Raw genomic sequence first — 21,974 nt, 5'->3', positions numbered from 1 at the left:
TTTCTTCTTTTAAAATATTTATTAAACTGCTACAAACAGGCTTGAATACAATTTCTTAAATAATTAGAAAGCGTTACATCTATAAAAATTAATGATAACAATGCCGGTAAGTTACGGCTACATACAGACCAAAAAGACCCAAACGCTTTCCGTACAGTGAATAAAAATATAAAAAGACAAAATAAAGAACCCCTATACAGGTGGATTACAGTATCCGAGTCAGATTTGGATTGTTTTAGTAGAGTAACAAGAGGCCAGCTATGTGTACACTGTTTGCAAAGAAAAACTGTAATCACAGGAGAGAGAGGGGCGGGATGACATTTGACGGGAATGGTTCATTTGGATGACATCACATGAGGTCACGATGAAGCTCGCTCTTCATACGGAGACTCGTAGACATCCATGGGTGGGCAGGTGCAGACGAGATGTTGGTCTCCATAGATGTCATCGATCCTTGAAATTGTCGGCCAGAACTTGGTCTCGGGTCTCACGAAAGGCTAAAACGACGTTAAGAGGCATTCACAAATCTTCTCAAAATAAACTGAATATGAAAAAAAAGTGTGCAACATACCGTGGGAAAGGCAGCAAACTCTCTGGAGTACGGCCGATCCCATGTGGTGGAGGTAATGCAGGCCAATGAGTGAGGAGCCATCTTATTTGATAATAAAAGCAAGAATTTTTAGATATTTGTACCAAAAAAATGTATTATAAGCCATTTAACTAAAGAGTTACTGTATCTATATTTAATAAAAAGCATAACATCACCTTTAAAGGATTAACCCTAGAATCCATTCTGCCCTCCTCGATGTCTGCGATCTCTTGACGTATAGCCAACAGCGAGTCACAGAACCGGTCCAGCTCGGCTTTGTCCTCCGACTCTGTGGGTTCGATCATCAGAGTTCCCGCTACAGGCCATGACATGGTGGGTGCGTGAAAACCTGGTGCAGGAAAATTAAAGGTTCTTGATCATCAGCACATTGGCAAACCCCTATAAAACATGCATTTACGGCTTAATTTTACAGCCACTTACCGTAATCTTGCAGCCGTTTTGCTACGTCAACTGCCTCGATGTTTGCACTTTTCTTAAAGGGCCGGACGTCCAGAATAAATTCGTGAGCAACAAATCCTATAAATCGCATAAAAAGATTTTAGCAGTACTCATTTACTTAAACATGCTGTTTGTACATAACTAAAGGCATTGCAAAAAAGTTCCACCTTAATTTTGCATTATTGGTTGAACAAGGGTCAAACGCAAGACCAGATTTGGCATAACATATTAAACCAACCTTTAGTGCCCCTGAAAAGAATTTTGTAATGGTTTTCCAGTCTTTTAACCATGTAGTTGGCATTAAGGATGGCCACCTCTGTAGCGTGCACAAGACCCTTCGCACCCATCATCTGTTAAATACAAAACCGAAACCCAAATAAATTGAGTATTCAGAAATACAAAGAAAAGCATGGCAAGAAGGGCAGCGGGACCTTAATGTAAGCCCATGAGATGGGCAGGATGGCACTAGAGCCCCACGGCGCAGCGCTGATGGTACCCAGAGAGCTCAGCGCATCGCTGAACTGAATGTTCACGACCGGGTGACTGGGAAGGAAGGGAGCAAGATGCTGTTTCCTGTAAGAGAACCTCATTTTTAGTCGTTGACCCAAACCTCCAACCTTTACATTTTATCCCTAAAATAAAACGGATACTTACACTCCTATCGGTCCCATCCCAGGTCCGCCTCCACCGTGAGGAATGCAGAAGGTTTTGTGGAGATTCAAATGAGACACATCTGAGCCATAGTCTCCCGGTCGGCATAAGCCCACCTGTATGAAACATCATACATGCACATTGAAATGCTTGAGGTAAAGATGATTTTACTGCCAACATCTTCTTCAAAACATACCTGGGCGTTCATGTTGGCACCATCCAGGTACACCTGTCCTCCATTTTGATGAATGAGATCGCAGACCTCACTGACGTTCTCCTCAAACACACCGTTTGTGGAGGGGTAAGTGATCATCATGGCAGCGAGATTTGCTTTATGTTTGTCCACCTATGAGAGGTTACAGATGAAAATAATAATGAAAACAAAGCAAATTCATTCGATTCCTGATTTATACGCAATTACGGATTAAACATCCAAACATAGAAGGATTGGCTTAAAGCAAATAAAATCATGGGTGGCACTACTGGTATGCAATACAAAATAATACAGTTCAGCTTTGACAGTTACCCATTTCTTGTTAATGGTTAAGTAACAATATCTGGTTAAGTATTGACTAAAGGTCAACATGTCCTGCAGATTACATCATTGTACAGGAGAACTGTACTGTATGTACCATTGCTTTGAGGTGAGCCACATCGATGCTGCCGTCTTTATCCACCTCCACCACCTGAACCTTCATGCCAGCCATCTGAGCACTGGCAGGATTCGTCCCATGAGCCGATTTAGGAATCAAACAGACCTGAAGAGATTCGTAACAGATTCATTAGCTGTGTTTCCATTAGAGATATATTCAAAACTTTAGCACCCGGGCTGCATAACAACTAATCGCAACCAACCGTTTGCAGAATAAAAGTTTTTGTTTAGATCATATATGTGTGTACTATATAATAATTATGTATCTGTATCTCTATACCGGTATCTCTATACCACTTTATTAATAAACACACATAATTTTAAGCAAAAAAATGTGTATTATAAATATAAAAATACACATGTAATTATTTCTTAAATATACAAATGCATGTGTGTGTATTTATATAAATTTATAAAACGGTTAGTTTCCAATCCTTGATTCTGATTGGTCAATAGCTGTGCTTTATTTACGATAAACCACGGTTACAACCGCTTCACCCAACAGTTCTATTTATCATCCTTAGCAACACCCTTAGCAACCACACGTCAGTTTGAAAATGGTTTGTTTTTATTTGAGCTTTCATGCATATTACACATTGGAACATTTATTTTTTTCTAGCCGAAGGATAGAAAATGGTTACCGCTTCGCGTCGTGCCTAATGCTGCGTTCACATCAGCAGCGGTAGAGGCGTCAAGCCAGGTGATTTCAATCAATGTCAAGTCAATATAAAGATGCGTTGACGCGCGTCTGGTGGTCTCGCGGCACGAATGAGTCATTTAGCGCAGGCAGATGCGATTCCGCCTCATTAATGCGTCTAGTTTGCACGAATGACGCAAATTGAGCGTTGCCGCTAACCCACAGTAACAACGCCCTTCAGCCATTACTTATTCACGATACGGCACATCCTCTCGTACCTTATAGCTTACATATAAATGAATGTGTGTGTGTATTTATATATACATAATTATTATACACAGTACACGCACACACTATGTAACCTACAACTTTAATTCTGCAAACGATTAGTTTAGTTTGGTTTAATGCAGCCCTATTTAGCGCCTTTTTTTTAAATGACAATTCGTTAACCGAATAAAACGTAATTTTGTTGTCTTGCAATAAGCTATTCCAAAAACCATGGCGACTGACATGCAGATGACATCAAAATACTGCAAAAGGACTTAAAAACATACAGAATAGTCGACTCTTAAATAGCGCACGCGTGATGCCACATGAGGTCGACCACACCTCTTCTGTCTTTTCCACCAATCAAACATACAGTGCCATATTTAAAAAAATGATCCTTTGACTTTTATGCACCGTAAATGCAAATAAAATGTTTCCATTGCAGTTTTGCGATATTCCTATTTTTGTATCGCCCGATAAACCACCTCCCCCATCGAATCGCCTGAAAAACCACCTCACCTGAGCATAAAAACTTTTCCAATATGAGAGCTTATGCGAAATTACTGTGTTTCCATTGGGTTAGTTTTCAATTTGCGCAATTTGAACGGTAATAGAAACACAGCTATTGTTAGGGAACTCTGTTTGTGAAGCATATTCCTGTGTCTCAATCCGTAGAGCATTGTGTTAGCAGTGCAAAGGTTGCCGGTTCGATCCTCAGGGAACGCATGTGCTGATAAACCGTATAGCTAGAGTCACTTTGGATAAATAATGATAAATGTAAATCAATTTTGCCATGCAACGACATCTATGTCAAATAAAACAATGTCAGCCGTATGCCGGACCTTTGACATGGAACACAGTGGCCTAAATACATAAAATTGTGCAATCAACGACTCTTAAAAATCACCAAATATGGATCTGAATCCTCCAAGCGGATGCTTGTTTTCCATGGTTATTTGATCAAGCATGGCAGTTTGAACCTTGGCTGTGTTAAAGACCTATCTAAGATCTGCTTATAAGGAAGCTGATAAAAACAAAGGCCAGATTACAAAACGCTGTAATGACTTGACTGACTAAGCACTTTTAGCGCTGATCTCATTTTGCCTTTCTAGGATTTTGCCACTTTTCGAACTTTCTAGCTCATGAAAGTTTATACCAGCGAGTCTCACCTCACATTTGGAAATGGTCAGTTTTCTGTATCGGGCGATCGTGAAACATTTGCTAACAAATTTTATAGATGATGTCGTTTTAATGGCTCTAATTTAAACAAAGGCTTTAGAAGAACGTAAGCCATTCAGACTGATCTTTTGGATGATAAAAGTGCTTTTGGCTCTCCTTAACTTTTAATTCCGTATCTATGTTTCTGAAAATCAATTGATACAGCATTGCAGTGCAAAGGTTGTGGGTTCGAATCCCATGGAACACACGTACTGATAAAAATGTATGCATTGTATCTCATTGTATATCTAAATGTAAATTTTTTGGTCTAGAGAGTTGGTTTTCGTCACTGTAGGATGATACTGACCGTTCTGTGAGATTCTCCTTTGGAATTCAGATAGGCTTTGATGGCAGCCAGACCCGCATATTCTCCCTGCGCACCACTACAGGACAAAAAAAAAAATCAATCCTATCATGTACATGTAACAGTTAAGCCGCAGTTAACCAGAGTTCAAAGATAAGATCTGTAAGTACAGTATGCTAATAGTCCGGTTAAAGTGTCAACCAAGCAGAATGCATTGATGCATACACACCCCCAAACTTATCAGAGCCGGAATAAAAATAAATGGCATGTTGACATTTGTTCTGTGAACCACAGGACAACGTTAACTACGATTCAAATAAAGCACGTGATTGATTCTGTAGCTACAACAGCCAAAACTAACAGACGGTGTCATTTAAAGCAAGTATACAACTGCCAAGTATACAAAGTTGAAGACAGCAAGCTAATTACAACTTAAACATCGGTCAAAGTTGACATTTGTGCTAAAATTATTTTTATATGCAATGTTTTGTCCGATTGTAACGTTAAAATTGTATTTGAAAATGCTCTTAAAGTCCCCCCGTGTTGAAAATCCAAGTTTTTTATATGTGGTGTTTTTAACATGATTCAAGACAAACTATGTGCAAATCATCATTCAACATCATTTCAGATTATTTTCTCCATAAAACTGGAGTTTTCTATAGAAAGTCCCAAAAGAAAGTGGTGGTTTAAAATTCCCCCCAGTTTCAAATGTGTAACTAATAATAGATGGAAAAACAGCAGATACGCCAAATTAACTTTTATCAAAAACGCGTAAAAAAAATTCAGGAACCTCTCTGATTGTTCGATCTCACGTGTTGTAATATCTACACTTTGATGAATAAGGTGAATAAGGGGCGTTTCAGATTTTGCTTTTAAAACAGCTCAAAAAAGGCGCATGGGCGCTCCCTTAGCGTTTGCAGCTTCTAAGCATTGCATGACGTTGTGCCGAGCAGAAAAAAATCGCGCCTATGTAACCAATCGCATCAACACAGTGGATCAGTAGTTTTGAGCCATAGATAATAGTCTTGTTCAACTTCATACGGCGGCGCAAGAATCAACCGCTGGATGATGTCAAAGTACCGCGATTCGCGAAATCATACGGAGAAGTTTGCTTATAAATCGCTCTCGCAGAACTTTGATGTCATCCGGCTGTCGGTTCTTGCGCCGCTGCAAGAAGTCGAACAAATCTATTATGTATGGATGCTCCATTGACTGCTTCAGCTCTACTTCTGTGATGCTCACACGTGCAGTGTGAATGCTCCAACCTGTTAACATCAGCGCAAAAAACATTACGCGCATTTGACGTATGCATTGTGTGAAACCGGACTTAGCAATTATGTGTCTGAAACTGCTGAATGTGGCATCTATTTACATGTATATCTATGGTCCGACGTATTGTGAGAGACTGGAGGCGCCGACTAATTTGCATATTTATATCTATGGTCGGAGCCTGCCCACTACACCATCGTCTCTGACATTGTTTTAAAGCACAAAGAAATTATCGTTGAAGGGGAAAACTTTTAACAGACGCTCATTATGATGCTCAAAGATAAGTTTTAAGTGATTAAAAAAAAAATCAACTACGGGGGGACTTTAATATCGTAGTATTTACCAATGTGGAATTTTAACTTACCTATTTGGTTGAAACGAGATCTTATCATATCCTGTGATCTCACAAAGGTCTTTCTCTAGCTGTCTGAAGAGCTGCTGATAACCTTCAGCCTGCTCCAGCGGCACAAACGGATGGATGTTAGCAAATTCTCTCCAGGTTATCGGCTGTTGAAGAGTTTGAGAGAGCAAAAGGATGAGATTGGTTCACATATAACTTTGAAATAAGAGGATAGCGGTGACTTACCATGAGCTCGGACGAACTGTTCAGCTTCATAGTGCAGGAGCCCTGGATTCAACACACAAGTATCGACACAATTATTAAGAAAGTTCATCTGACATCAGTCGCAAGGGATGAAATACAAACTTTACTTACCAATGGAATCATACTGTGGACGAGGGAAATATCCTTGTTTTCCAAACGTTTCATGTATCGTACAATATTAGTTTCAGAGTGATAACTGAAATAGTTAGTCAATTTTTAATTAGTCAATTTCAACACATAAAACACAATTATTATTACGGTAACTACCCTTAGCAAACTAACCTGTTAAACACTGGATGGGTGAGAAACGTGCTGGTTCTCTTGAAAGGGCTTGCCAACAATCCCTTGCTTCTCTCACTCATTTTCTCAGCGATAAGCTCCTGATAAATGGCAAAGGGGTGAATCGTAAAGGCAACCATCCAAAAATAAACACATTTTCTGAATCACTCAAGTCACTCACAGCTGAAGATTCACAGCCAAAGACCCAGAGAAGATCATCCAAGTCTCTCTCAGTCACGGTTTCGTCCAGAGACACTCCAAGCTAAAAACCACATGACTATTTAAAACACATGCATGCGCCATCTTTTCTTGTTTTCAAACGAAATGATTTATGTGCACACATGCTTTCATGAAGCGAAGTGCAGTAAACAGGACTCACCACTCCATCACTGTAGAAGCGTAAGTTGATCTCCCTCTGCATAGCTTTTTCTAAAATGTCCTTACCAGCCACACCGCAGTGTATCTTAAGCGTGTCAAAGAAGTTATCATGCTGGAGTTTGTGTCCAGCTCTTTTCAAACCTATTTTTGACAAAAACAGACATTTAAAACTAGGGATGCACGATACAAAATTTGTGCCCACATTCGATTACTTAGCATGACTTTTACGGATACCAATAGTTGGTAGCTTTTTACACCATGTTTTAAAGGGGACATTTCACAAGACTTTTATAAGATGTCAAATAAATATTTGGTTTCCCCATAGTACGTATGTGAAGATCTAGCTCAAAATATGATATAAATAATTTATTATAACATGTTAAAATTGCCACTTTGTGGGTGTGAGCAAAAATGTGCCATTTTTGGGTGTGTCCTTTTAAATGCAAATCAGCTGATCTCTGCGCTAAATGACAGTGCCGTGGTTGGATAGGGCAGATTAAGGGGTGGAACTATTATAATAAAATCCCCTTCTGACATCACAAGGGGAGCTAAATTTCAATGACCCGTACCAAAAAGTTACTGGGCTGTTCTTTTTCACAATTTCTAGATTGATAGAAGCACTGGGGACCCAATTATAGCACTTAAACATGGAAAAAGTCAGATTTTCATGAAATGTCCCCGTGGTTGGATAGGGCAGATTAAGGGGTGGAATTATTATAAGAAAATCCCCTTCTGACATCACAAGGGGAGCTAAATTTCAATGACCCGTACCAAAAAGTTACTAAGCTGTTCTTTTTCACATTTTCTAGATTGATAGAAGCACTGGGGACCCAATTATAGCACTTAAACATGGAAAAAGTCAGATTTTCATGATATGTCCCCTTTAAATTCCTATAAGTCGCCCGAAGATACTTTGGCGGATTCATTAACCGTTATAATTCGACTTAATCGTAATTTAATTGTCTCATTCCAAAAACCGTAGCGGCACGCGACTTTGACTTCATATGGCGCCACGCAGACCGACATGCAGATGGCATCAAAATACAGCGAGAGCGATTTGTAAGCATTCAGAGCAGTCGACTCCCGACTAACGGTATGTTGACGTCATGCAGTTCTTGTAACGCGATGTTAAGTCAAACACACCTCTTTTGTCTTGTCCTCCAATCAAACATAACACATCATATTTAAAGAGGACATATTACTTTTTTCATGTTTACGCGCTATAATTGGGTCTTCAGTGCTTTTATTAACCTAAAAATTTTGAAAAAGAACAACCCAATAACTTAGTTTTGAAAACCATTCTCTGAAAGCATGTTAAAAATAGGTCATTGAAATTTTGCTCCCCTTGTGATGTCAGAAGGGGATAATACCACCCCTTAAATCTGCACTATTCAACCACGGCACTGCCATTTAGTGCAGAGATCAGCTCATTGGAATTTAACAGGAAACACCTAAAACGACACATTTTTGCTCACACCCACAATGAGCGGACCCTGCCCACCTGCCACACCATATGACCGGAAGTAAAGATAGATCGTTTCGAGAAAGGAAGGAGATTTGCTCTTGATTAAAAATTATGAGGGCACATGATAAAAAAAAAACAGCTCACAGATAAGTCATTTGTAAAAAAATATTTCAAATGACGTTTTTTTCATTTAAATTTCATTGTGACTTTAAAGAATGATCATGTGACTTACACAATGTTAATGCGAATAAAATGTTTCCATTGCAGTTTTGCGATATTCCTTATTCAAATCGCCTGAAAAACCACCTCACCCAAACGCAAAAACATTTTTGCGATATATGGGAGTTTTTGTGAAATTGCCACTTTCTGTTGGGTGCGATTTCAATTTGGGCAATTTGAAGGATAATGTAAACACAGCTACTGTGCATTTTTCTGTCATTTTTATATAATCTGGCCTGATCATCTGCTATTTTTAAACGATCGGTCGATAGTTGAAAAAAAAAACGCTTTTATCAGCCAATATCAGTTATAGACCGATATATCACTGCATCCCTATTTAAAACGTTTAAATAGTATCTTAGTACGCCTTATTACTATAAAAACTACTGCACTACTTGCCTTCAGCTAGAATCAAAGTTGCATTGTGGGTCCTCTCTGCTATGTGCTTTAAGCCTTGAGGTCCGTGATACAACGCAAACATCGCGGCCATGTTCGCAAGAAGAGCCTGAAATTCAACACACGATTGAGCACAAAAACCAAACGACGTCACAACAGAAATATTTGGAACGTGGAGCTTTACCTGAGCTGTGCAGATGTTACTGGTGGCTTTGTCTCTACGGATGTGCTGCTCTCTGGTTTGCAGAGCCAGACGATAAACTTCCTTTCCGGCGGCATCTCTTTAAAAGATGCAAGAAGGATTGGAGAGTCTGTATACGCTTCCAACATATTAGCAAGTGCTCTTTAGGATTTGTCGTAAATGATCGGTGTTTAACTACGAATAAAACACACCTGGTCACTCCAACCATCCTTCCCGGCATCATCCTGACAAGATTTTCTTTGACGGCGAAGAAGGCGGCGTGGGGTCCGCCGTAGCAGAGGGGAACGCCGAATCGCTGAGAGTTGCCGAGAGCGATGTCTACTCCGAACTCACCCGGAGGACGCAGCACGCAGAGCGCCAACAAGTCTGTGGCACAGCACGCCAGTGCCTTTAAAATAAACATTTACATGGATTTTTATGCAAGATTACAAGTTAAATAGTTTTAAAATGAAAACTAAATGATGCATTTAAAGTTTGTGCAAAGTCCGATATTAAATGTGAAAAATGTTATACTAACCACCCAGCCAAATTTGAATGACTTAGTCAGTGTCAAATAAATAAAATAAGTTAACAAAATGGTAAAAAAACAGGCAGGATTCTCTGCTCTCAAATGCTGGGGGCGTGTCTGCTGTCGCATGGAAACCACGCCCACTCACATGAAATCTCTTGACTTTCAAAAACTGCTACAACCTTAATGGATGCTTGTGATTGTGTTAGGGGGCGGGGCCATGCTCGGTGGCTCCAGTGCATCATCGAGCCACCATTTTAGCCCCGCCCAAATAATCCTGAACACAGAAATGTGGATAAACCTTTCAACGGTGTAACTCCACAATTTAGTACTACACAGTTCACAGTCTTTGTTCTCAGTGAAATAACAACTAGGATATCCGAGGTACATACGCCAGCCTTGTGAGCCCGATCAACCAGTTCGGTAAAATCTTCAACCCGGCCCTCAGTATCAGGATACTGGAAGAGAACACCGCTAACGTCCTTACCGCTGAAGTCCATCTCATGAGGAAGCTTGAGAATCGTCTTCACACCGATATAACTAAACCAGACAAACATTCATACTCAATATCAAAACACTGTTCGACACATAGGTTATTTTGGGGGGAAAAATCCCAATCTACGTACTTTGCTCTGGTTTGCACGACTGCAATAGTCTGTGGGTGACAACGTGGGTCAATGTAAAATGTTCTTCTTTTGTTTTGCCTTTGAAAAGAAACAGGTGAGCATTAAAGGGGAATTCCGCCCTAAAACGGAATTTAGGGTGTTTTTTCGTTGTTAACGAGTCAAACTTTCATTTAAAAGCATATTTATGACTAAAGAGCAACATTTAAGATATTTAAGATTTTCGTTTTCTGGTAAACTGGCCTTTGAATGGGAGTGAATAGGGCATGTCTATTGAGCGCACAAAATCTCTATTTTTACAACACTAAGGAGGCTCGACACAACGTGATACTTTACTCGAAGTATCACGTGGGTCTCTACACATGAACGCGAGCATTGAGAACATTGTTTGTGTACACAGATTTTAGTAAAAGCGAAAAGTTTGGAACAACTTACCGTGCTGTTAAACTGCGTCCCGCCGCCATCTTGCCAGTCATGAGAAATCGATCTCAGAATGCGACATAAGGAGGAAGGAGAGTAAAGATGGATAGCTCCTAAAGCATAGTTCCATATAAATGCACGGATAATTTGTTGTTTTGTCTCAAGTGAAAAACAATATTGACCCTGTAGTTGAAAAGTAGCGTCCTATGGAGTCCATTCAATCGCATTCTGAAATCGATTGCTCATGACTGGCAATATGGCGGCGGGACGCAGTTTAACAGCACGGTAAGTTGTTCCAAACTTTTCGCTTTTACTAAAATCTGTGTACACAAACAATGTTCTCAATGCTCGCGTTCATGTGTAGAGACCCACGTGATACTTCGAGTAAAGTATCACGTTGTGTCGAGCCTCCTTAGTGTTGTAAAAATAGAGATTTTGTGCGCTCAATCGACATGCCCTATTCACTCCCATTCAAAGGCCAGTTTACCAGAAAACGAAAATCTTAAATATCTTAAATGTTGCTCTTTAGTCATAAATATGCTTTTAAATGAAAGTTTGACTCGTTAACAACGAAAAAACACCCTAAATTCCGTTTTAGGGCGGAATTCCCCTTTAACTGCCTTGTTTACTAGGAAGCGTTCACTCCCAGCCCTGGAGTGACTTTAAATGTCGTAAAATTACTTTAGTCATCCACCAACCTGTGGCAGAGTTGCATGGCTTCTGCAGCTGCGGTTCCTTCATCCAGCAACGACGCATTAGCTACCGCCATTCCAGTGATGTCACAAACCAATGTCTGATAATTGAGCAAACTCTCGAGACGTCCTTGAGAAACCTCAGGCTGGTAGGGCGTATACTGAGTCACCCTAGAAAGTATAGCAACAAGATATGCATTGATTTAAAGGTCAAATTTACAAACCTTAAATAACGATATTAGTAGGCAAGGGCAAAGTGTGCAATATGAGAAATTCATATTTTTCCACATACTAGGATTAAACATTTAGGAAACAATGTAAAGGTGCAATGTGTAACTTTTAGAAGGATCTCTTGACAGAAATGCAATATAATATATATAACCATATTATCAGTGGTGTGTAAAGGCCTTACATAATGAACTATATTGTTTTTATTACCTTAGAATGAGCCGTTTTATCTACAAACACCGCGGGTCTCCTTACATGGAAGTCGCCGTCATGTTTCTACAGTAGCCCTAAACGGACAAACTACGTGTCTCATCCCTACGTTGTGACAGACGACGATATGTTTGTCCTGTGGTGGTGGGCTACCGTAGCTTCTAATTGCGTTTCGAAATGGAGGTTGGTTGCAATTCGCAATCTCACCTTAAGATGGCGCTAAAAACCCACATTGCACCTTTAATGTAAATTAGCGATACTTAAAGTTTATATAATCGTCTGTGGGTTCGAAACTGGATTGATATGTGCTTGAGTGATATCAGATGCACATCTCCAAAAACAAAAAGCCATCTTGCTTCAATTTGCTTTTGGACCAAGTATGTACTGCAGATGTGACAGATGGTAACGTAATTCAGTATTTAGTACTTCAAATAGAAACGCCTCCAAAAAGCATTTAAACAGACACATACCATCCAGAATTCTCAAGCAGGTTTCTTTGTATGACCGGTGGTACGAAGCAGTTATAATAACCCATTCCTATATAAGACCTCCACATCTTATTTCTGGAGGCAATCTTCTGGAGTGAATCAAGAATCTCGTTTTCACCTGCAATGATGAAACACATACAGTAGATAAGATTACATCTGAGATTATTGGAAGAACATTCTGTCACCCAACGTGAGTACAGTCTGATGTAACAGTAAATAGATGATTCAGGGCCGACATCTTTTTGAGAGCACAAACTGTTTGTGCCGAGTCAAAACGAATGCTTCTTTGCTTTCATTTTAACAAGCGATGGCCACTATGGCTCAAATGTGACTCAAAAAAGGCTTCTCACAAGACTTACTGAAATAAACATCTTTTAAACACATAGGCGATTATATAATATGCGTTTTTCAAATGGTTACATTTTTTATTATTTAAATTATTTGGATTTCCTGTTGTTCAAATTAGTCAATTCTGTTACTGTCAAACTCTGTTAAAGGGACACTCCACTTTTTTTTTTAAATAGGATGATTTTCCGGCTCCCATAGTGTTAAACAATTTTGAAATCCATTCAGCCGAACTCCGGGTCTGGCGTACCCCTTTTAGCATAGCTTAGCATAATCCATTGAATCTGATTAGAACATTAGCATCACGCTAAAAAATGACCAAAGAATTTCTATATATTCCCGAATTTGAGTCTCCTATAGTTACTGACAGAAAATTAATTAAAGTTGTAATTTTCTAGGCCGATATGGCTAGGAACTATACTCTCATTCAAGGACTTTGCTGCCGTAACATGGATGCAGCAGGCGCAATGATATTACACAGTGCCCGAAAATAATCCTCTGCTATTGAAAGTAAACAAGAGAACTATTTTCAGGCGCTGCATAATATCTTAGCGCCTGCTGCAGCCATGTTACGGCAGCAAAGTCCTTGATTATTATGCCAGAATGAGAGTATAGTTCCTAGCCATATCGGCCTTAAAAATCACTTCTTTTAATTTTCTGTTGGTCTTAGTACACGATGTAACTACAGAGGAGTCAAGTTTTAAATAGGAAAAATATTGAAACTCTTAGGTGATTTTTTAGCGCGATGCTAATGGTCTAATCAGATTCAATGGATTATGCAAAGCTTTGCTAAAAGTAGTACCGCCAGACACGGAGATCGGCTGAATGGATTCCAAAACGATAAAAAGCAAATGTTTAAGTCTAGGGGAGCTGAAAAAAGAGCCTATTTTCAAAAAAAGTGTAGTGTCCCTTTAAAGGTGACAAAAAGCCCATATACAGTAAGAATGATGCTTAGGTGAGCAGTATAAATACCAGTTTCTGGAAACCACTAAAGCCAGCGCACACAGACACACACACAACACAGAAACAAGACACAGACACACAAAATTCCCCAGGCATTGTTCTGCAGCTTAGCAACACAGCAAGTGAACAGGGCAAAGATAATGGTGTAGTAAAAACAGTTAGACAGAGGGGTCGACGGGGGCATTACTGACCACCTCAAATTTACATTTATTCATTTAAAAGACGCTTTTGTCAAAAAAAAAAACCTTAAAAATTAAGCATTGTCTACAAAGCGGTGTTTTACAGCAGAGTTAAGTTTTATTTATAATAAAAATAAATATGACCCTGTGTCTGTGAAATTTAGGTCTCCTCATAATGACGAGATTAGGAGCATCAAGTTTGATTTCAATCTTTGATATGATCTTATCAGTCAATATTAAAGATATCAAGGTTATTTTCACACAGTGTTCATAACATTTTATGTTGAAAACACACAAAAAAAGGACATTTCCCTATATTAATTTAGCTGACAATTATATCCAAATCTACTTTTAAATGAGGAGGCATTTAACATTTTGCTTTAAGATACACGCGCGCGCGCACACACAAACACACTTATATGAACCAGCAGAATCCAGTATAAGCCCACCATCATCAGATTCAGTTCAGACTCAAACAAGCATATACATCAGTTTCAACAAATTCTATACCTTTAAAATGCAAGCTTTTCTGTCATGCATAAAAACGGTATGGGAGAGACACTTTAACAGATCATGTTAATAAGTAAAGTGTTTAGTACAGATCTAAAAAAAAAGACGAACTTGTATTAAAAAAACGCCGTTGTAAAATGTATAGTTTGAAGGCAATAAATGTATACTTTGGATAAAAGCGTACATAAATGTAAATAAATAAATAAAAATGTGTATGCACGTGGATATATTCAAAGCAATGTTTAAAGTTTTCAAAAAATTAAAGTAAAAATAGTTTAAGGTTTGTTTTCTCTAAAAAAAACAAATGTATTCAAATGTAAAGCATCAACTTGGACAGATTAACGCATTTTTTTCCATTTAAGCAAATGCACTATTTATCAAATGCTAGAAGTTGCGTGCAATGTTAATGCATGATTGTGACATTACGCAAAGCAGTACATGTTAAGGGCTGCCACTGCTAACCAGATCAAACTGGCCGTGTGACGCTGAACTTTACACCCGGTTTGTCATCCTATTGGCATCAGCGGTGGGCGTCAGGAGATCCGCAAAAACAACTCCAAATATGTTCAAAGGAAGACTTAAACCCACCATTGACACACAAAGAGCGTGTAACCCACATTCGAGCCTCCTTTGTCGACTCTAATCCCAATTTGGGGTGTAAAACAAACGTTTAACGCAAAAGATGCAAATGTTTGAGATCGAACACAGATGCAAGAAAATACGCGATGAAAACAAACGGCACGTGCTTGCAGTGGCGCGAGGCAAAAACTCACACACTGGATCGTCCATTTTCAAACTTCTTCCCAGGCGGATGGATGCGGGAACTGTGTTTTCAATAAGATGAGAGATTGACTGCAATCGAAGAGATGATAAAAAAATGTAAATATGCATGTATGTTTAAACTTGCACAGAGCGAATAATGAAGTGCGCTTAATTTCTACTTTATAAATAAATATATATGCATACTGTTACCTCAAGTCCAAGTGTATTGAGCATCTCTCGTTTCTCTTTGTCACCCGGTCCGATGTGCCTTTCGGAGAAATCATCGTGCCTCGGCAGGATCCGTTCAATCTTCCTGGACCACAGAGCTTGTGAGGTGCTCAGGGTTCGAGTCAAACCCTTAACTTTCCTAAATGTGTCAGCGTTGCATTTATTCCTGTACGGTATCGTTCTGGTGATGATTAAGCCCCATGATTTAGCGCAACACTGCATGTTATTTACTTTAAATCTTCTTCAACTATATAGATGAATCTCGTTCAGCCAACCTCCACGCCGCGCAAGCCACTCAGTGTCTGTGAAATTCCCGAAAAAGTGTCTACTTTATACGCCTTCCCGTTGCAGCCAATCGATAAGGGAAATCTGTGTGACGCAGGGACAAACCCCAAGCTCGTACTCGTGTTAATTTCAGTCTCGTGTTTGCGCTTCTTTACTCACCTGCTTGTTGCGTTAACATGGTTTATAGTTGTGTTGCAATTCTTGCTCTGTCTTGTTTTCCAATGTCTAAACACAGTTGAAATATAAATGCTATATTTAGTCAAGAAGCAAAATGATACACGATTTTGTAATGTTTTGCTTTAAGCAACAACACGCTGTTGCCAGTGGGTAATGTGATGAAAAAAACAAGAATATTTTTTCATACCCTATTACAAACAGGCTTGGTTGGGTTTGTTTTTTTGGCTCTCAAGTAAATATAATTTAAGGATGATAAAAATCTTTAGAGATGTTTGGATAATTGTGTTTAAAAAGAGACAAAAAAATCTGATTTTTTTGTAGTAAAATGTGAAGTACAGTGACTGTTTATTTGTTGGTCCTTGTTGTTTTTATATTGAATTGTGTCATATTCTTTCAATGTAAAAATAGACAGAAAGTGTTTGATCTCATACAAGCCGGGTTATTTTTAACTGGATCAAAAAGGGATGAACCCAACCTGTATGGTTGTAATTTAACCTAAGATTGGTTGTTTTTATCCATTACTGGGTCAATATAAAAAAATTTTTGGGTTACCTGATGGTTGGGTTTGTCCTTTGTTGACCCAATTTTATTCTATATATTTGATCATTTTCCTGTTTGTATAATTTTTGTTTCCTTCTTTCTACATAGTTTCTTCTGTATGTTCTGAAAGCCGCTCTGCAACAATGCATGTTGTAAAACATTTTTTAGATATAAATTTGAATTTATAAAAAGTGTTATTGACTTCTTCATTTTTTAACATACAATTTGACATTCACAAAAGTTTATTTTGTTTGTTTGTTTTAAAAGTCACAAAATTTTCTTCTATTAATTTTTAAACATACAAATATATTAAAGAACAGACCCTCTGCTTTCAAACAAACAAGCAAAAAAAAAAAAACAGGGAAAAGTTTCATCCTATCTTCATTTGTTCTCTTTTATAACTTCTTAAATAGGGTTCAGTTTCTAGGTTTCAAAATACCAAATTTTAAACGAAAAGCTGAAATAGTTGAATTTTTATTTAAAATTGATTAAATTCATTTTTGCTTCAGTTTTTTATAAATTGGGCAAGAGTGCCATCTAGTGGATAATAGCGGAATTACAAATTAGCATAAAAACCTGTCAGGAAAGAGTCTTTGGCAGGGAAATAATTTCTCTTAATTGACAAGATAACTCGTCAATGGCAGGGAAAGAGTTAAAGGTACACACACCAAAGGAAAACAGCGTATTTTTGCTCCCACCCAAATAGGGGCATTTTAGACATGTTATAGACGGTTTCAGCAGTAACAACATAAACATGCGGCTTTCGTGGTCATCACGTAACTTCTGGTAAACTCTGCAAAGAATAAATTACAACAAAGTCCTTTTAAAGTAGTTTATTTATATAACAAGCAAAAAAAAACCACGTAGATTAAATAGGAACCCAAACATTTATTATTTTCGATTAGGTATTTCTTTAAGAGTTCAGTTTCAACAGTCAGACCATTAAACAAACAGAAACCGGAAGTAAAGTTCGGACCAGACGCTTATTGCGTCACACACGTGCGCCTGATGAAACCGTCTATAACCATAAGCACTATTCGGACGGGATTAGTTTTCCAAACAACGTTCGAGTTTCAACGTGTCCCCCAGGACGTCTGTGATTTTATGTACCGATTCGGACGGGATTTAAATGATGCAGGCTATTCCAGAGATGGGAGTGTCTGTTTAATGCATTTGGGCGTTGCAGAAGAGCACGTGCTGTGGATACGCGTGTTTGTAATGTTTAATATTTTTCTTAAATGTTGAAGTATGACAGAACATGTAATTTATTCATTTAATTTTAATAAATCAAAATAAAATATACAAATCCTAATAAAGTAACGTAAGTCTACGTGTTTTATATAACTCTCTACTTATAATAAACCCAAAGAAATTTAGAAATAATGATTAATAACAATTATTATCTTTATTAATTAACTTTACCATTCCGGAGTTGAACAACTTTGAACGGAGTTTCTTATAACGTTAATGATATTACAGTGGCCAGTCTTAACAGTGTTTGATATTCAGCTCGTCTGGATTTAATTATTTTATTTTGCCGAATGCGAAAAAACATCCATATCTGAATGAATGGGACTCAGAAAATACAATATACGCGCATTAGTAAGACCTTACGGCAGATCACGTTGGCCAAAACACAAAATGAACCGCATTTTCAAAAGATATTGCGGGCAAACACAGACATTTGCATCCGGACGGGATTAAATTTCTCAGAGTTCGGCGAAAAACAGTGGGTAAATTGCTCTGGAATTCTTACGGAGGTTATCAGAGAAAAAAACCCACATGGACAGGATTAAAAACACGATTTTCTCAGAGGTCCCCCTGTTAAACTAATCCCGTGCGAATATGACTATAGACTGTAAAAAACTTTGGACGTTGTGTCCGTTACGTCATCATAGCTTTTTTGAAGCCAATAGTAGGCCGTGCCTGCCGTCGCCATCTTGGCTGCGCATCAACGTAAAAAAAAACACTCTTAATTATGCAGAACTTTAAGGCTTAATATAATTTAAACAAATGAGTTACAAAAAAATTCACCCCCTTACAGTTGTCATGAAGGGAAAACTTAGCTATAAAGACCAAAAACTATTTTTGTACCAGGCTGTACATTTTTTTACTGTAAAGTTGGGCATTTTAACATGGGGATCTATGGATATTAACTGCCTTTGGAGCCAGCCTCTAGCGGCCAGTAGCTAAATTGCAGTTTAAGTCACTTCTGTCATTTGAAAGATTGGAACGTTGCTCCTTGGTTATAACAAATGATCTGTAGCGTATTTTAACTCCAAAGACACATTCTAGGTCAGTGGTCACCAACCCTGTTCCTGGAGATCCACTTTCCTGCAGACTTCACCTACAACCCCAAACACACCTGAACCTGCTGATCAAGCTTTTCACAGCTACCTAAAAATGTAAAGGTTGGATCTAGAGATGGAGGAGGGTCTCCAGGAACAGGGTTGGTGACCACTGTTCTATAGGCACACCTGAGAATTATATAACATCTTGTAAAAATGAGTATAATATGTGTCCTTTAAATAAACATTTGTACTTTTATGTACATCATTAATAATGTAAAAAAATGACACTGTTCCTTTATGTGTTATCTAGGTCAGTGTTTCTCAAACCTGGTCCTCAAGGACCCCCTTCCAGAAAGTTTTAGATGTCTCCCAATTTAAAACACCTTAACTAACTCATCAGCCTCCTTTCAGAATGTCTCCCTAACAAGCTAATAATTTAAATCAGGTGTGTTAATTAAGGAGACATCTAAAACATTCTGGAAGGGGGTCCTTGAGGACCAGGGTTGAGAAACACTGATCTAGGTCATCAAAAACATTTTTGTAGTTTAGAGTGCATGAGAGTTTGAAACAAGTATGGTTATCAATTATTTCCTGTCGGTGGATGTATCAAATCCTTTTCCAAGGAAATCATAAACAACATGCAGTAAGTGAATATGTTTTTTTATTCTTTACACTCAATGAGAAGATACTCGTGTTTGCTCATGAGTCGGTTGCCGCTGTCAGATTGCATTTAGGAAATAAGTACACAGCGTTGACTTGCTGAGTTCCTGTATCTCCATGCATGACTGGAATCTGGATGTATATTTTACTCCAAAGATCACACAAATGGACGAGACCCCAAGGCGATCAAACATTCAGCTGATAAGAGATTGAAATAATAGACTCATCCGCATGCTGTATAACACTCTTTAACACATTATACTCTCAGACTGTTCCCACATGGTGATGGATCTTCTCTGGGTACTTTTGGATGGAAACCTGCAGCTGTTTTACCAGTTTCTAAACATTCCTTTTGCTTTGCTGTCGTATTATTTGGCTAGAAGTGGACGTCTCTCAGTAGTAAACAGGTATATATGACAACATCATCCACACTCTTAAATTAAAGGTGCTAGACCTGTTACTGACTGAATGGTTCTTTGGGGAGAACCGCTGTAAAGAACTCTGATTTTTGTAGCACCTTTATTTAATACACTGTAAAAATTATTTACTGGTTCAACTTATAAAAGTAAGTTACCTGGTTGCCTTAAAATGTTGAGCTAATTCCATAAAAAATATTAGTTAACTCAAAAAAGTTATTAAAAGAATTATCTCGTCAATTAAGAGAAAACATTTTCCTGCCAATATCGCATTCCTGACGTGTTTTTACGATAATCTGTAATTCCGCTATTATCCACTAGATTTACCCAAAACTGAAGCAAAAACTAATTTAATTTCTTTTAAACTCTGTGTATGTTTTGATATTTTTTTTTAATCTGATCTCTAACTAAATTTGTTTACAAAAAAGGCAATTATTTCAGCTTTTTGCAAAAAAATTTGTATTTTTAAAGAAAACCTACCAATATTTAAGAGGTTATAAAAAGAGAACAAACAAAGATAGGATTAAATATTTTTTTCCCGTTTTGTTTGTTTGTTTGCTTGAAAGCAGAGAGTCTGTTCTTTTGTTTGATATATTTGTATGTTTATATTTATTAAAGAAAATTTTCTTGGAAGGTATTTTGTGAAACCTTTGAAAAATCTCAAAAAATGCTGGTGGGGAATAAGTTAAGTTGAACAACCTTTTTTTACAGTCTAAGGGGCTGATCACACCAAACTCGTTTATGGCAGTTGCAGGCGCCTTTTTTGAATGATTTTCTATGGGGGGTGAGCGGTGACTTCTTTTTTTCGAGGACGCATGATGAGAAGTTCGTCACAACATGTATGTAGCCCATCAGGTGTGTGGTTCGTCATTTCAAAATATGTGTTCTGCGCATCAAGAGTTCCTATGCGCATCACGTGTTTGTGCAAGGGTTTATGATAAAAAAGACGCTTGCGTTTGCCAGATACTCACATAATCTTATGCATACTCAGATTGACGAGATTTTCTGTCTTTCCGCAATACCGCTATTATCCACCAGGTGCTTCCGCAACTTTTTAAACCTGGAAGTATTGCCCTATGGCAAGCTGCTGCATGTCCGTGTCTGTTTTAAAGATCGCTCTGAATCGGATCTCTATGAAAAGTCCGTCACAAAAATGGAATTATCTCTGCTTTTTGCTCAAAATGTGGTGTTTTTGCAGAAACCTACCCATATTCAAAAGCTGATTACAAAAGAACCCCTAAAGGTAGGATGAAAGTTTTTTTTTGTTTGAAAGCAGAGGGTCTGTTCTTTCATTTGGTATATTGTATGTTTATATATTTAAAGAAGAACATTTTCTGGAAGGCATTCAACTTTGGTGAAAATCATGAAAAACGCTGCCGCTGGCTGGCAACTTTTTTTAAAAACGCTGGCGGTGAAAGAGTTAAGGGAGTGTCTTGCATGTATTTTGTGAATGTGAGCGTCTATTTTATCATAAACAGTTTTGACGCGTGTGCAGCAGGCACTTATTTTGACAAAACACGTGATGCACATGGTTCACATAACGCAACAAACACATATTTGGAAAACACAAGCAACACATATGACACTCCAAACACATATTTTGTATTTGCGTCCCTCTGATGAGCGGTTACGAGCCGCCACTGCAATGCGTGCTGTTTATGCACATCGAACGCCTTACATTTTTTGCCACCTGCCGCACCACACGTTTTTAAAGGAGCCCGACGTCATTTGCGTTTTTTCACTGTCCAATCAAATGAGGGGAGAGGCACCTTTTTTCATCACTTTAAAAAAAGAGTAGTGTAAAAACGCGAGATAAACAGCGCACGTAACGCTCACGGCCCATAGCAAATTATTCAAAAA

At 38.3% G+C, this 21,974-nt stretch overlaps 3 protein-coding genes across 3 annotated transcripts in view; 1 reads left to right on the top strand and 2 right to left on the bottom strand.

Moving 5' to 3' along the window:
* On the bottom strand, window positions 1-16,171 carry gldc (glycine dehydrogenase (decarboxylating)). The gene is made up of 25 exons (XM_065284383.2): window positions 15,728-16,171; window positions 15,529-15,607; window positions 12,741-12,876; window positions 11,839-12,003; window positions 10,724-10,801; window positions 10,490-10,637; window positions 9,781-9,977; window positions 9,572-9,668; window positions 9,391-9,496; window positions 7,309-7,448; window positions 7,111-7,191; window positions 6,933-7,030; window positions 6,762-6,846; window positions 6,633-6,674; window positions 6,411-6,553; window positions 4,781-4,856; window positions 2,332-2,457; window positions 1,896-2,045; window positions 1,703-1,815; window positions 1,480-1,621; window positions 1,287-1,398; window positions 1,031-1,126; window positions 766-938; window positions 572-652; window positions 1-497 (listed from the first exon to the last, which is right to left on the bottom strand). The coding sequence occupies exons 1-25, from the start codon at window positions 15,965-15,967 to the stop codon at window positions 360-362; spliced, it is 3,042 nt and encodes a 1,013-aa protein (XP_065140455.1). The 5' UTR covers window positions 15,968-16,171; the 3' UTR covers window positions 1-359.
* The window catches only part of LOC135774348 (monocarboxylate transporter 12), a 25,970-nt gene continuing 20,141 nt past the window's right edge, over window positions 16,146-21,974 (bottom strand). The window contains exon 7 of the transcript XR_010543675.1: window positions 16,146-16,255. The gene's annotated coding sequence lies outside the window, so the exon portion shown is untranslated. The remainder of the gene's footprint in view (window positions 16,256-21,974) is intronic.
* Window positions 17,042-21,974, top strand: part of mboat4 (membrane bound O-acyltransferase domain containing 4) — a 6,320-nt gene continuing 1,387 nt past the window's right edge. Inside the window, exon 1 of the mRNA XM_065284386.2 lies at window positions 17,042-20,105. Within this exon, the coding sequence (XP_065140458.1) occupies window positions 19,978-20,105 (128 nt within the window). The 5' untranslated portion in view covers window positions 17,042-19,977. The remainder of the gene's footprint in view (window positions 20,106-21,974) is intronic.

Source organism: Paramisgurnus dabryanus, chromosome 5 (assembly GCF_030506205.2).
Source record: "Paramisgurnus dabryanus chromosome 5, PD_genome_1.1, whole genome shotgun sequence".
Classification (NCBI taxonomy): Eukaryota; Metazoa; Chordata; class Actinopteri; order Cypriniformes; family Cobitidae; genus Paramisgurnus; species Paramisgurnus dabryanus.
Note: the sequence above shows the minus strand (reverse complement) of the source record. Positions and strands in the feature narration are given on the sequence as shown.

Coding starts and splice junctions, on each gene's coding strand:
- gldc (XM_065284383.2), bottom strand. CDS start 15,967: ATGCAGTGTTGCGCTAAATCATGGGGCTTAATCATCACCAGAACGATA. Junction 4,857..6,410: donor ATCTCGTTTCAACCAAATAG/GTAAGTTAAAAT, acceptor TTTGTCCTGTAG/TGGTGCGCAGGGAGAATATG. Junction 2,458..4,780: donor AAGGAGAATCTCACAGAACG/GTCAGTATCATC, acceptor GAATCTCTTCAG/GTCTGTTTGATTCCTAAATC.